Below are 15,670 nucleotides of genomic sequence, written 5' to 3'. Positions count from 1 at the left end.
TTGTACACTCGATTGTTCACAGTACCATTACATAGTTGTACATTCATTACCAAAATCAATCCCTGACACCTTCATTAGCACACACACAAAAATAACAAGAATAATAATTAAAGTGAAAAAGAGCAATTGAAGTAAAAAAGAACACTGGGTACCTTTGTCTGTCTGTTTGTTTGTCTCCTTCCCCTATTTTTCTGCTCATCCATCCATAAAGTAGACAAAGGGGAGTGTGGTCCTTATGGCTTTCCCAATCCCATTGTCACCCCTCATGAGCTACATTTTTATACAATTGTCTTCGAGATTCATGGGTTCTGGGTTGTAGTTTGATGGTTTCAGGTATCTACCACCAGCTACCCCAATTCTTTAGAACCTAAAAAGGGTTGTCTAAATTGTGCGTAAGAGTGCCCACCAGAGTGACCTCTCAGCTCCTTTTGGAATCTCTCTGCCACTGAAGCTTATTTCATTTCCTTTCACATCCCCCTTTTGGTCAAGAAGATGTTCTCCATCCCACGATGCCGGGTCTACATTCCTCCCTGGGAGTCATATTCCACATTGCCAGGGAGATTCACTTCCCTGGGTGTCTGATCCCACGTAGGAGGGAGGGCAGTGATTTCACCTTTCAAGTTGGCTTAGGTAGAGAGAGAGAGGGCCACATCTGAGCAACAAAGAGGCATTCGGGAGGAGGCTCTTAGGCACAATTATAGGGAGGCCTAGCCTCTCCTTTGCAGCAACAGTCTTCCCAAGGGTAAAATCCTGTGGTAGAGAGCTCAACCCATCAAACCACCAGTCCCCTATGTCTGTGGTCATGTTAGCAACCATTGAGGTGGGGTAGGCCAATACCCCTGCATTCTTCACAGGCTCCTCAAGGGGGCTCTACATATTTTTTTCCTTGTTTTTTTTTTTTTTTTTAACTTTTTTTTTTTTAATCAACTGTATGAAAAATCAAAAAATAAAAAAAAAATAATTAAAAAAAAACATATAATAAAAGAACATTTCAAAGAGACCATAACAAGGAAGTAAGAAAAAGACAACTAACCTAAGATAACTACTTTACTTCCAACATGTTCCTACTCTACCCCAAGAAAGTTACCTAATATAGCAACATTTCTGTGAACTTGTTCCTACTATACCCATCAGAAATTAACAGACCATAGTCATTCCTGGGCATTCCCAGAATGTTAAATTTACCCACGATAGCTTATCTGTTCTTCTTGGATTATAGTTCCCCCTTCCTTAATTGCTCTCTATTGCTAGTTCCCCTACATTCTACATTATAAACCATTTGTTTTACATTTTTCAAAGTTCACATTAGTGGTAGCATATAATATTTCTCTTTTTGTGCCTGGCTTATTTCGCTCAGCATTATGTCTTCAAGGTTCATCCATGTTATCATATGTTTCACGAGATCGTTCCTTCTTACTGCCGTGTAGTATTCCGTCGTGTGTATATACCACATTTTACTTATCCACTCATCTGTTGAAGGACATTTGGGTTGTTTCTATCTCTTGGCAATTGTGAATAATGCTGCTATGAACATTGGAGTGCAGATATCTGTTCATGTCACTGCTTCCCAATCTTCCGAGTATATACTGAGAAGTGCAATCGCTGGATTGAATGGTAACTCTGTATCTCGTTTTCTAAGGAACTGCCAGACTGACTTCCAGAGTGGCTGAACCATTATACAGTCCCACCAACAATGAATAAGATTTCCAATTTCTCCACATCCCCTCCAGCATTTGTAGTTTCCTGTTTGTTTAATGGCAGCCATTCTAATGGGTGTTAGATGGTATCTCATTGTGGTGTTAATTTGCATCTCTCTAATAGCTAGTGAAGCTGAACATTTTTTCATGTGTTTCTTGGCCATTTGTATTTCCTCTTCAGAGAAGTGTCTTTTCATATCTTTTGCCCATTTTATAATTGGCTTGTCTGTACTATTGTCATTGAGTTGTAGGATTTCTTTATATAAGCAAGATATCAGTCTTTTGTCAGATACATGGTTTCCAAAAATTTATTCCCATTGAGTTGGCTGCCTCTTTACCTTTTTGAGAAATTCCTTTGAGGTACAGAAAGTTCTAAGCTTGAGGAGTTCCCATTTATCTGTTTTTTCTTTTGTTGCTTGTGCTTTGGGTGTAACATGAGTTCTTTATATTAGAGTCAAGTCTTAATTTGCCATGTTTCATTGTTAACTAGGTTTTGAAAGATGGTTTTCTATTGAGTTCTAAATTCCCCGAGTTTGTGTGTTCAAGAACGTTTCCTGTGTTTTATGATAACGTGGCTGGGTTACATAAATAGTCACTTCCTACTTTGGCATTTCTTTAAACATTGTTCTATTGACTTCTGACATTTAGTGTTACTTTGGAAAGGTGTGGAACTAATTAGATACTTTTTTTTCTCTTTAGGAGCTTTCCTTTTTTCATCTGGATGCCTGAACAGTTCTTTTCCTATATTTCTTTTAGAAGTTTTGCCTTTTTGTTTTAGACCCTTTATCCACCTGGAATTGATTTTTGTGTGTCATGTGAGGGAGGGATTCCATTTGCTTTTTTTCCATGTAAATAATCACTTGGCTCAAGAGCATATATCAATTAGGGTGTCCCTTTTTTCTTATCTGCATGGTGTCCTTTTTTTCTACTCTGCATTGTGATCTGTGTCATATATCAAGTTTTCCCTTATGGATAGTGAATGTTATTAAGCCTGTGTTTCAAGTTTTTTATTACTAAATAATTATCGTTCTAACTTTGCACATGGATCTGTTTGAACTGTTTAATTTAGGCTTATCTGGAGCAGGGAAGACAACAGTAAGCATGGCTTTGGAGGAGTACTTAGTGTGCCATGGTATTCCGTGTTATACCTTGGATGGTGACAATATTCGTCAGGGTCTCAATAAGAATCTTGGGTTTAGTCCTGAAGACAGGGAAGAGAATGTTCGACGCATTGCGGAAGTTGCTAAGCTATTTGCAGATGCCGGCCTAGTGTGTATCACAAGTTTTATATCACCTTATACTCAGGTATGTGGTTTTTGTGCCATTGCTATTCTGATTACATTTATTTATTGTGAACATGGTATCAGGCAAAGCAAAGAAAACAAATAATTGAAACACTGACATGTGCTTTGAGGCTAAATCCGAATTAAAGTAATTAACTTAAAACATTTCTCTGCTGGAAATAACTTTCTGAGTTAAGTCCATTTATGATAAGACCTACTGTAGATTAACCCAAAGTAAAACCAAAGTTGTTGAATTTAAAGCCAATGGCGAAATTATTTCATATTCTACTTTTCAATTCAGCAGACCTTTAGTGAGTATTCACCATGTATGAGACACCAGGCAAAATCTGAGTTTATTAACTTGTATTCTACCATATCTTCTTTGCTCACAATATTTTAATCTCATCTTTCATTACTCTTTCCCTCTAATTTTAGAGACCACAGCAACACTGAATCACTTTTTTTGTATTTCTCTGAAAAATTCATGTTTCTTGTCCTATAATTCCCCCTTGCCTGGTGAAATGAACTCCTCCCCTTCCTCCTGTCCCTCTCTTTTTAACTTCAGTTAACTCCTGTTCCCCCTTTGAGACTTGGGTTAGGTGTCTCCTCAAGTACCTTCCCATATTCGTTCAGGCTTTGTTGGATACCTGTCTTTGGTGTCCTCATTATTTCACCTTAACATTTTGTTTTATTATAAATACTTTGTTCATTTGTTGGGGGTGCTGGTAGTAACAGTAGTAATAATAATATAAATAATAATGGCAGCTAATATTTACTGAACACTTACTGTGTGCTGATAACTATTCTTAAAGTGCTTTTATGTTAATTAACTCATTCAATTCTCATCACCCAATGGGGAAGGTAGAGATGAGGAAACAGGCACTATATGTGGTAGAGCAAAAATTTGAACCCAGGGAGTACGTCTTCAGAACCCATGTTCTTGCCCACCAAGCTATGCTGGCTCTAAAACTCTGCTGGCACCTCGAGGGTAGAAACTGAATCTTATCTTTGTAACTCTGATGCCAAGCCCAGCTCTTGGAACATAGTAGATACATAGTGTTTATTGAAAGATAGCCCCATAGGAAGCTCTCATATGAAAGAACAAGTGACTTAGTGTAGTGGTTAAGGGCAGGGACTTGGGAGTTGGACCAAATGGGCTCAGATCTTGGTTCTGCCAGTTACAGTTCACTTAACCTTTTAAGCTCAGACAATAATGCATACCTCCTGGGTTTACTCTGAGGATTAAGGTTCTGCATTTAAAGCCCTCAGCACAGTGCCTGGTATGTAATAAGTGTTCAGTAAATATAATAACTAATAATAGCACTTTTTGAGTACTGTATTATAAATGAATTTGGATGGTTACTTAGATTTTTTTCAAGTTAGACCAGTAGGGGTTATAGATAAATGACAAGTTGAATGTTAATCTCATATGTTCACTTAATTAAAATGACCATGGCAGGAATCTTGAAAGGTTTTGTGAGGAGTGCCACATTTCAATTTTAATTCCTGAAACCTTGTGACCACTGTCATTACATCAGTTTAAAGTGTATTGTTAATGAAGTGTATAAACAGAATGAGAGTTTAGAGTTCCTGAATCCTTGGATGGAAACAATAATAAAATGACCATTATATTCTTGTACCTTTGGGAATCTTGAAAACTTTTGGAAAAGAGGAAAGCAGCAACACCTGATTTGGAGAGCTATCAGCCTAATACCTGGGTATCCAAAAGTAGATGTGGATTTGGCCCCCTGTACCCACAGTGTGGAGCAAAATTTTTGTTGATCTCTTTTCTAAAAGCACCAAGAATGATACTTGGGTATGCCAGACAGCAATAAGATTTAGTTCAAACCATATGATGTAGAATATCTGTATATTTCTGTCTTGTCATGATTATACTCGTTTATTTATTCATTCAAGACATGTTTATTGGATACCTCTCTGCCAGCCACTGAGATTCTAAAGATAAACCTGATGGTTTTTGTCTTTGAGTTAATAGTCTGGTGGAAACATAGAGGTGTAAACAGTTATAATATCTTAAAGCAAGTGTTCTAGTTTGCTAATGATGCCAGAATGCAAAACACCAGAAATGGATCAGCTTTTATAAAGGGGGTTTATTTGGTTACAAAGTTACAGTCTTAGGGCCATAAAGTGTCCAAGGTAACACATCAGCAATTGGGTACCTTCACTGGGGGATGGCCAATGGTGTCCAGAAAACCTCTGTTAGCTGAGAAGGCATGTGGCTGGCGTCTGCTCCAAAGTTCTGGGTTCAGAATGGCTTTCTCCCAGGATGTTCCTCTCTAGGCTGAAGTTCCTCAAAAATGTCACTCCTTGTTGCACTTGGGGTATTTGTCCTCTCTTACCTTCTCCGGAGCAAGAGTCTGCTTTCAACAGCTGTCTTCAAACTGTCTCTCATCTGTAGCTCCTGTGCTTTCTTCAAAGTGTCCCTCTTGGCTGTAGCTCCTCTTCAGAACATCACTCACAGCTGCACTGAGTTCCCTCTGCCTGTCAGCTCATTTATATGGCTCTACTTATCAAGGCCCACCCTGAATGGGTGGGGCCACGCCTCCATGGAAATATCTCATCAGAGTTATCACCAACAGTTGGGTGGGGCGCATTTCCATGCTAACAACCTAATCCAAACATTCCAACTTAATCCCCACTAATATGTCTGCCCCACAAAGTTGCATCAAAGAATATGGCTTTTTCTGGGGGACATAATACATTCAAACCAGCACAGCAAGTACTTAGGTAAAGATATATAAAGGGTCTGTGGAAGATTTGCAGAGGAAGTGCTGCTTGAATTGAGTCATGAAGAATGAAACAGAGGACACCAGTTACATCAAAGGAGAAAGCTATTTCATACAGGGGAAATAGTACAGCACTTGCAAAGGCATGGAAATGTGAGTGAGTGAAGTCTTTTGGGGAACTGCAAGTGGTTTGTTGTGACTGCTATGCAGGATGAATGTTGGGGGAGATGAAGCCAGAGCGATTAGCAGAGGCCAGATGTGTCAGATGTCCCTGAGACATTCTCAGGGTCAATGATGAAGACAGAGAAGACATGCCATTCTTTGGAATGTGCAGGGCCTGAGCAACCCAGGTCTGTGGGGTTAATACTTCCCTGCCCACTAGTGATGAATTCTGGGCTGTATAATCCCACAGTTTTGGACTGTAGCGGGGGGTGAAGTGATTGGGTTTGCATTTTAGTGAGGTCACCATTGAAGCCTGGATTGAGAACAGTTGGGAGGTAGGAGACCAGTTAGGAGACTTTTGCAGTAGTACCAGCCCTTGCAGGATAAAGGGCATGAATTCAAGCAGTGGTAATGTAAATAGAAACAACAGGACATATTTGAGGTCTCTTGAGGCTGTAGTATCAATGGAACTTGAACACTGGTTGATTGCTGGTTGTGGGGGAAAAATGAAGGGTAGTTCCCTTCTGATTAGAGGGTGGTATGATTGAGTTAGAAAATACGGGGTGGTAAGAGAGGAGATAATTATTTCATTTTGGGTGGGTAAGTTAGAAGTACTAATGGAGTGGTCTAAGTAGAGATGACTACTGGATTATTGGAAAATTGGCTCTTGAGCTCAGGAGAGTTATGTAGGATTAATTTATAGATTTAGGAATCAATAACTTTATTAGTTGAAACCTAGATAAAGTTGAGTATTTACGTGAGAGTATATAGAATGAGAAGAATGCTAAGGATGGAAACATGGAAACACTTTCATTTAAAAAGACAGTTGGAGTAATACGTTCACAACTGAATTGCTGTGCCAGACATTAGGGTTATAAAGATAATGAGGTGATTTCAATATATTGGAATAAGATCTATGACATAGTGTAGTGCTCTGTGAACCTGGAGGAAGCCAAGACCCTCGGTGAGCATGGGCATGCAGGGAAGACTGTGGGGGAGATCACCACGGAGATATGCTGTGAAGGAATGTGTTACTTTAGTGAGAAAAGTGAAGTAGAATGTTTTTGGCAGAGGGGATGGCAAAGACACAAGGCTCAAACTGCTTGGTAGAACAGACAGGTATTAATTACTAGAATATCAAGTGGAAGACTGGGAAAGGTGGGGTCAGGTACAGAGGATCTGATGCATCACACTAAGGAGCTTAGATTTTACCTTGGTGGTGGGAGTCTGAACAGTTTGAATAGTGGCATGGTCAGATTTGCAACTTGTGTCACCCTGGGGACAGTGGCGCATATGGCTTTGAGCAGATCAAAGCTAGAAGCTAGATGAACAGTTGAAAGAGTGTTCTAGTTTCCCAGATGCTAAAACGAATACTATACAATGCTTTGGCTTAAACAACAGATATTTATTGGCTTATGATTTTTAGTCTAGGAGAAGTCTAAAATTAAGGTGTCAGCAAGGTGATGCTTTCTCTTAGAAGACGTAGCATTCTGGGACTGGCTGCTTGTGGTCCTTGGTCCTTGGCTTCTCTGTCACATGGCAATGCAATTGGTGATGTCTTTCCTCTTCTCTTCTGGGTTCTGTTGACTTCTGGCTTCCCCCTTGTCGTTTGTGTTCTGTTGACTTCTGGCTGCTCCCTGTGGCCCCTCTCTCCATCTGACTTTTCTCTCTGTTTATAAAAGACTCCAGTAATCTACATTAAAGCCCAAGCTGATTTAGTTGGGCCACACCTTAACTGAAGTACATCTTGAGGAGATTTTACTTATAATGGGTCCTCACCCACCAGTAAGCAGACAAAGAACAAGATCAAACTGGGGCACACACAATTCAGTCCACATCAAAGGCCATTGCATTTGTCTAGAAAAGAGAAATGAGGCTGAACTAGTGAGTAGAGAAGGAGATTAAATTGGATTTGTGTAATATTTAGAAGTAAAATCTGAAGGACTTTGTGACTGAATGAATACAAAGGGAGAGGAAAGGAACGGGAACAACTCTCAGGATTCCCGATGAAAAGTGTTGTCTTTCTTTGAATTAGGTAATGTAGAAAGGAATGCACGCTTGCAGGAACAGAGAATGGATTCATTTTGGATAAGTAAAGTTTGAGGTGCCTGTGGGATATACAGGTAGATATGTTTAGGAGGAAGTCAGAAATGTATTTATTTCAGGGAAGAGTCAGGGTTCAAGCTTAAGTTGTCAGTGTGTCTGTTGTAGTTTAAAAGTATGAAGTTAGCTGAGAAAAGTGCTCAAGAACTATGTAAAGTGAGCAGTAGTAATCACCAGTGTTTAAGGGATGGATTAAGTAGGGGGAGCCCATGGGAAGTCTGCCTAAGAGTAGCATTACAGGTCTCCATAAGATTAGTAGTGTGAAATGCCACAGAAAGTCCTGGTAATTTAAAGACTGAAAAGTACCTGTGATTGAGGAGAGTTTTTATATGACTTGTTTGTTTGCAGTGGATGAGAGTGGTGTACTTTTTGCCAGAGGAAAAAGCCAGGCGAGAGGGAAGAGGCTGATGATTTTAGACAGTAGGGTTGGTGGGTTGAGCAAGGTCCTGTAGAAGATGGAAAGAGAAAGGATCTAGAATATATGAAGAGGGAAATGGCAAGAAGAAGAGAGCTAGAGATTGATACGGATGTAAATAAGATTATATGACAGAGAAGAGATGGAGAGTGGTCATGTCTGATGGGGATTTTCCTTCTGAAATAGAAAGTAAAGTCTTCAGGTAAGAGTGGAAATACGAATGGTTTGTTAGAAGGACCATAAGGAAGGTGGCGAATGCTCAATTAAGCTATGTGGGAAAACAGTGGTGGAACTTGCAGGGGCAAGCTTTGAAAATGTTGGTGCTGCCTTTTAGCTCCTTGTTACAGGGAGTAAACATAGAGCTTGCACTTGAAAACAGCAAGGTAAGTGGAATCTTTTAAGGGAGAACCTGGTTTTAGTTAAGACCAGAAAGAAGAGGTTGACTTTCAAAGGAAACAGTGTTCCACAGGACAAGATGGAGAAAGTTTAGACTGAAAGATGGTGATTGAGGGAGAGGGTTGGGGAGTAGGAGCTGTGCAGAAAAGTAAAGGTTTGGGGAATGGTAGAGATGAGTTGGCTGGAGGACTTTGCATTTGGCAAGTGAATAAAACTACTTTTGGTGTTCTGATGGGCTTCTATTGTGAGGTTGCTTCATGTCAGCTCAGGCTGAGGTTCATAGTAGAGATAGGTCTGATGACACCTGTATTCCAGGTGGGCCTTGGCTCAGATTTCACATTAAATTTAGGTGAAACTTTTGATGGGGCATCTGTTGTTGCTCTCCTCTATTTCCCCCAGTCTTCCTTTATGTTTAGAAATTTTTAAACTGTTATGAAGAATGGGTGTAATCTAATAATTTCTTGGGCTTATTTTTTCCAGTTTATATGTTAAACATTGTATGTAAAATATTTTACACTTATTCAGCTGAAAATAACTTTACTCACCCTTGATATTAATATAGTTCTTTTGATTTCAATGATCATGTTTTACTGTGTTTCTGTGCATGTCTTTTCTTTTTTATTCTTAAGGATCGCAACAATGCAAGGCAAATTCATGAGGGTGCAAGTTTACCTTTTTTTGAAGTATTTGTTGATGCTCCTCTGCATGTTTGTGAACAGAGGGATGTTAAAGGACTGTACAAAAAAGCACGGGCTGGAGAAATTAAAGGTAAGTCCTTTTTTTTTCCCCATTTTTTTTTGCTTAGATATTTATCGTACTGTATCTGGGACTGTTTGTCTTTTCTAAGAGATTGGGACTATTCAAATGCCTTGGAGCTCCTTGAGAAGAGAAACTGGATCTGATTCCACTATCGTATTTCTCAGGCTTAACAGAGTTTAACAAATAAGTCAGAACAATCAGAACAATTAAATCAAAAGCTGGCACTGTGTGTACTCAATGAGTATTATTGATCATGTCGAAATTCTACTCACAAGACAAAGTTTTAGAGTGTTGGGACTTCGGAGGTTGGTAGAAACCTACTTAATATAATTAGGTACCTAGACTTAGGTTGGATATCAATCACTAGCTATTGCCATTTCTTTCCTTCCTCTGTTCCAGTAAAAATGTAGGACATTCCATAAGTATTGGGGGGAAATGCTTGAATTATAAGCATGTTGAGGGCAACATGTTCTTATTTATATCATCATGCTTGGAATGGTCCCTTATGCACTCAGTATATGATTGTTGAATTAACTGATCACTGATTCCATCAAAATATATGCAACTTGCATTTTAAGTGTTAAGGTCAGAGTGCACATCTGCTCTCGGTGTTTCTCTCTGTGATGAACATTTGGACATTGAAGTAGAAATTTAGGACTCAGCCTGCTGTGGCCTTTGATACCAATCATATTATTTATCACACAGACATCCTTTGACATTTGTTCTATTCTGATATTGTTAACAGTAACAGAATAAGAATATTAAAAAAAACTTAATCACTTTGAGGTAACAGTGATTCGTACAGGTGGGTTTTGTTTCCCAGCAGGGGGTGTGATAGCCTAGAATTGCCACAGGAGTCCCCGGGAGCTCTGTGGATTATGGAGTTGGCATTTAGCTTCTGCCCCTGAAAAGGAAACTGTAGAATGGGAAGGGATGTGCTTGAGATTCTGGCCTCTTCTGTGTTGGACCTGGAAATGCTTTAGTAGTTGTGGTGAACTCCACCTGCCTGTGAAATCTAGATCCTTGGGCAAGGCTGAGAGCCAGTCTTGCCTCTGTAGACTCTTAGTTCCGTGATGAGGGACACTTCAGTGAACCCTTTCTCCCATTAAGCTGATGCTTTCTTGACTCAAAGCAGGCTGCCTGACCTGAATAATTTCTGACAATGGGAGGGAAAGCACTTTAGTCCCTTAACTCAGGAGTAGAAGTTGAAGGTCTCAATTGAAGGCCAGTTTTCATTTCAGTTTTTTGTGATAGAGAATTGGCAAAGAGAAGCACAATGATAAGTCCAGGATCCTGAAGTCTAAACATATTACTTATTTTAAATTTTAGATGTGGTTGGTTTTGTTGATTTTACAAGGGTGAGTTGATGTATTAGTTAGGGTTCTCTAGGGAAACAGAACCAACAAGAGATATCTGTAAACATAAGATTTTTAAAAAGTGTCTTACGCAACTGTGGGGATACGTGAGTCCAAATTCTGTAGGGCAGGCAGCGAACTGGCACCTCTTGATGAACTCCTCAAGAAACACTTCACTGGCTAGCCGAAGAAGAAGTGAAGGTTCTCTCTCTTTCTCCCTTAAAAGTCCTCAACAGATTGGATTAAATCAGGCTGATTGAATTCTCTCATTGCGGAAGATACACTCTTTGTTGATGTAATCAGTCACAGGTGCAGTCAGTTGACTGATGATTTAATAAACCAGCCTTCTGATTTATTAACCAGCCACAAATATCCTTGCGGTAACCCTTAGACCAGTGCTTGCTTGACCAGACACCTGGGCACCCTTACCTGGCAAAGTTGACACATGAACCTAAGCATCATAGTCCACCCCTTGTCAACTTGGCAGCTGTTCTGGTTTGCTAATGCTGCTGAAATGCAAAATACCAGAGATGGATTGGCTTTTGTAAAGGGTGTTTATCTGGTAACAAAGTTACAGTCTTAAGGCCAGAAAGTGTCCAAGGGAAGGCATCAACACAGGGTACCTTCACTGAAGGATGGCCGATGGCATCCAAAAACCTCTGTTAGCTGGGACGGCACATGGCTGGCGTCTGCTCTGGAGTTTTGGTTTCAAAATGGCTTTCTCCGAGGATGTTTCTCTCTCAGCTCCTGTGCATTCTTCAAAGTGTCCCTCTTGGCTGTAGCAAGCTCACTCCTCCTGTGTGAGCTTTTATAGGGCTCCAGTGAGCTAATGAAGGCCCACACTGAATGGGTGGGGCCACGCTTTCATGGAAGTTATCTGATCAGAGTTATCACCTACAGTTGGATGGGTCACATCTCCATGGAAACAATCAAATAATTACAATCTAATCAACACTAATACATCTGCCCACATGAGATTGCATCAAAGATAATGGCGTTTTGGGGGAGATAATACATTGAAACTGGCACAGCAGCTATACACATCACCATAAACCATACTTTATCTTACATAGAGCACTATTACAGACATATATTTCGCCTAACAATACTCAGCTATCCTGCATACAATTGTGCAAGTCCTTGGGTGACATTGAGTCTTAAACTTGATTTCCTTTTATTTAAATACGGCAAAATGAACAATACAGCTTATGTCACATGATAAGGAGATAAGACAGAGAAGAAAATAAACATATTTGCTTTACAGACAAACACGAGCATACTCATAACACAGTGAGGAAATATTCATGCCATCATAGTCCTCGTTTCTATAACTGGTCATGTGGTTGTAGTTCATATTTATCACTACCTTCTTCCACTACCCATTCCATGTTCCCTTTACCCTCAGCAAGCGCTTTAGCTGGCTGTGGTTCTTTGCCTGGTGGGATGACCCAAACCTTCATTCCTGGGCCATTGGTAGTCCTGCCTGCGTTGGGTTGTTGCAGTTTTCCACTGACTTTAATCACAAGGCTTGGTAGTACTAAGAGATGCCCTCGGGGATCTCCTGTATTCCAGGAAAACTCTTCTTTACTTCCATTGTATAGTTGCAGTGTTATTTCTCCTTGATAGTCAGGATCCATCACCCCGGCTAGTACAGTAATCCCCTTCCTTGACTGTTGATTCAGAGGCATGAGAAGCCCGAATTTGCCAGGTGGCAGTCATAACTTCCAGTTCAATGGAATTATTGTTGTGTCTCCTAGTGGAAGCACTCCTCCTTTTGAAACTAAGACCTGTAGACCAGCAGAGCTTAAGGTTGGAGGGACAGGAAGCAAAAGTTTTCCTAGTGGATCACTAGGAAGGATACTGAGTGGTGCCACTCCTGTTTCCACCCCTTCATTCCTGGACCCATGAATCCTGGCTATGGGAGAAACAGCACCATAGAGTGGATGCTGATTCAGAGCATACACAGACTCCTGGAGAACACTGCCCTAGCCCTGCAAGGTATTGCCACCTAGTTGGCACCATAATTGAGTCTTCAAAAAGGCCATTCCATGTTCCTATCAACCCGGCTGCCTCTGGATGTTGGAGGAACATAGTAAGACCAGAGAATTCCATGAGCATGTGCCCATTCCCTTACTTCATTTGCCATGAAGGGGGTTCCTTGGTCAGAAGCAGTGCTGTGTGGAATACCATAATGGTGGATAAGGCATTCTGTAAGTCCAGGGATGGTAGTTTGGCAGAAGCATTACTTGCAGGGAAGGCAAACCCATATCCGGAGTATGTGTCTATTCCAGTGAGAACAAATTGCTGCCCCTTCCATGATAGAAGTGGTCCAGTGTGATCAACCTGCCATCAAGTAGTGGGCTTATCACCTCGGGGAATGGTGCCATATTGGGGACTGAGTGTGGGTCTCTGCTGCTGGCAGATTGGGCACTCAGCAGTGGCTGTGACCAGGTTGGCCTTGGTGAGTGGAAGTCCATGTTGCTGAGCCCATGCATAACCTCCATCCCTACCACCATGACCACTGTGTTCATGAGCCCATTGGGCAATGACAGGAGTAGCTGGGGAAAGAGGCTGACTGGTATCTACTGAATGGGTCATCTTATGCATTTGATTATTAAAATCTTCCTCTGCTTAAGTCACTCTCTGGTGAGTATTCACATGGGACACAAATATCTTCATGGTTTTTTGCCCACTCAGAAAGGTCTAGCCTCATACCTCTTCCCAAGACTTCTTTGTCATCAATTTTGCAATCATTTTCCTTCCAAGTCCCTGACCATCCAGCCAAACCATTGGCAACAGCCCATGAATCAGTATACAAATGCACCTCTGGCCAGTTCTCCTTCTAAGCAAAATAAACAGCCAGGTGCACTGCTCGAAGTTCTGCCTACTGGGAGGATTATCCCTCACTGCTGTCCTTCAGGGACATTCCAGAAAGGGGCTGCAGTGCTGCACCTATCTACTTTTGGGTGGTGCCTGCATATTGTGCAGAACCATCTGTAAAGCAGATCTGAATTTTTTCTTCCTCAGTCAACTGATTGTAAGGAAAACCTAAGAGGCCATAGCTCTGGGCTGGGAAAGTAAAGGTAATGTGGCAGGAGAGGGGGGCCATGGGCATTTGGGCCACTTCCTCATGTAACTTACTTGTGCCTTCTGGACCGACTTGGCCCTATCTTGTATCTACCATTTGCATTTTATGATGGACTGCTGCTGTGCACACCCAACTTTATGGCTTGGCGGGTCGGACAACACTCAGCTCAAGATAGGTAACTCGGGTCTCCTGGTAACTTGGTGGCCTCTAGTTAAGTGTTCTGTCTCTGCTAAGGCCCAATAGCAGGCCAAAAGCTGTTTCTGAAAAGGAGAGTATCTGCAGAAGATGCTAAGGCTTTACTTCAACATCCTAAGGGCCTGTGTTGTGATTCTTGTATACGAGTCTGCCAAAGGCTCCAAACAGCATCTCTATTTGGCACTGACACTTCCAGCACCATTGGGTCAGCTGGATCATATGGTCCAAGTGGCAGAGCAGCTTGCACAGCAGCCTGGGCCTGTCTCAGAGCCTCATCTTGTTCTGGTCCCCACTCAAAACTAGAAGCTTTTCTGATCACTTGGTAAATGGGCCAGAGTAGCACAACCAGATGAGAAATACGTTATCTCCAAAATCCAAAGAGGCCAACTAAACATTGTGCCTCTTTTTTGTGCCAGACGCAACAGCTTATCCTCCACTTTAGAAGGGATATCTTGACATGCCCCACACCACTGGACACTTAGAAATTTTACTGAGGTGGAAGGCCCCTGTATTTTTGTTGGATTTATCTCCTGTCCTCTGACACACGAATGCCTTACCAACAATTCTAGAGTAGTTGCTGCTTCTTTCTCACTAGGTCCGATCAACATGATATCATGAATATAATGGTCCAGTGTGATGTCTTGTGGGAGGGAGAAATCATGATCCCTGCAGATAATATTTTGACATAGGGCTGAAGAGTAGGTATACCCCTGAGGTAGAACAGTGAAAGTATACTGCTGGCCTTGCCAGCTGAATGCAAATTGTTTCTGATGGTCCTTACTAACAGCTCTTAAGAAAAAAGCATTTGCCAGATCAATAGCTGCATACCAGGTACCAAGGGATGTGTTGATTTGCTCAAGCAATAATACCGCATCTGGAATAGCAGCAGCAATTTGAGTCACCACCTGGTTAAGCTTACAGTAATGCACTGTCATCCTCTAAGACCCATCTGCACAGGCCAAATAAAGTTGAATGGGGATGTGGTGGGAATCACCACCCCTACGTCCTTCAAGTCCTAAAGAGTGGTATTAATTCCTGCAATCCCTCCAGGAATCTGGTATTTCTTTGGATTTACTATTTTGCTAGGTAGGGGCAGTTCTAGTGGCTTCAACTTGGCCTTTTCTACCATAATAGCCATCAGTCCAAGAGTTAGGGAACCAATGTGGGGATTCTGACCGTTGCTGAGTATGTCTATTCCAGTTATGCATTCTGGAACTGGGGAAATAACCACAGAGTGGGTCTGTGGACCAACTGAACCCACTGTGAGACAGACCCGAGCTAAAACTCCATCGATCACCTGACTTCCATAAAGCCCCTACTCTGGTGGAGTAGAGTGACATTTTGGGTCTCCTGAAATTAATGTCATTTCTTAGCTGGTGTCTAATAATCCCTGAAATATCTGATCATTTCCTTTTCTCCATTGCACAGTTACCCTGGTAAAAGGCTGTAAGTCCCCTTGGGGAAGGCTGG

General features: G+C 41.3%; 1 protein-coding gene across 2 annotated transcripts in view; it reads left to right on the top strand.

Moving 5' to 3' along the window:
• The window catches only part of PAPSS1 (3'-phosphoadenosine 5'-phosphosulfate synthase 1), a 157,231-nt gene that overhangs the window by 15,505 nt on the left and 126,056 nt on the right, over positions 1–15,670 (top strand). For both annotated transcript variants that reach the window (XM_037830412.1, XM_037830411.1), the window contains exons 3-4: positions 2,767–3,002; positions 9,433–9,571. In XM_037830412.1, coding sequence (XP_037686340.1) covers positions 2,767–3,002; positions 9,433–9,571 — 375 coding nt within the window. The remainder of the gene's footprint in view (positions 1–2,766; positions 3,003–9,432; positions 9,572–15,670) is intronic.

Source organism: Choloepus didactylus, chromosome 3 (genome assembly GCF_015220235.1).
Source record: "Choloepus didactylus isolate mChoDid1 chromosome 3, mChoDid1.pri, whole genome shotgun sequence".
Lineage (NCBI taxonomy): Eukaryota > Metazoa > Chordata > Mammalia > Pilosa > Megalonychidae > Choloepus > Choloepus didactylus.
Note: the sequence above shows the minus strand (reverse complement) of the source record. Positions and strands in the feature narration are given on the sequence as shown.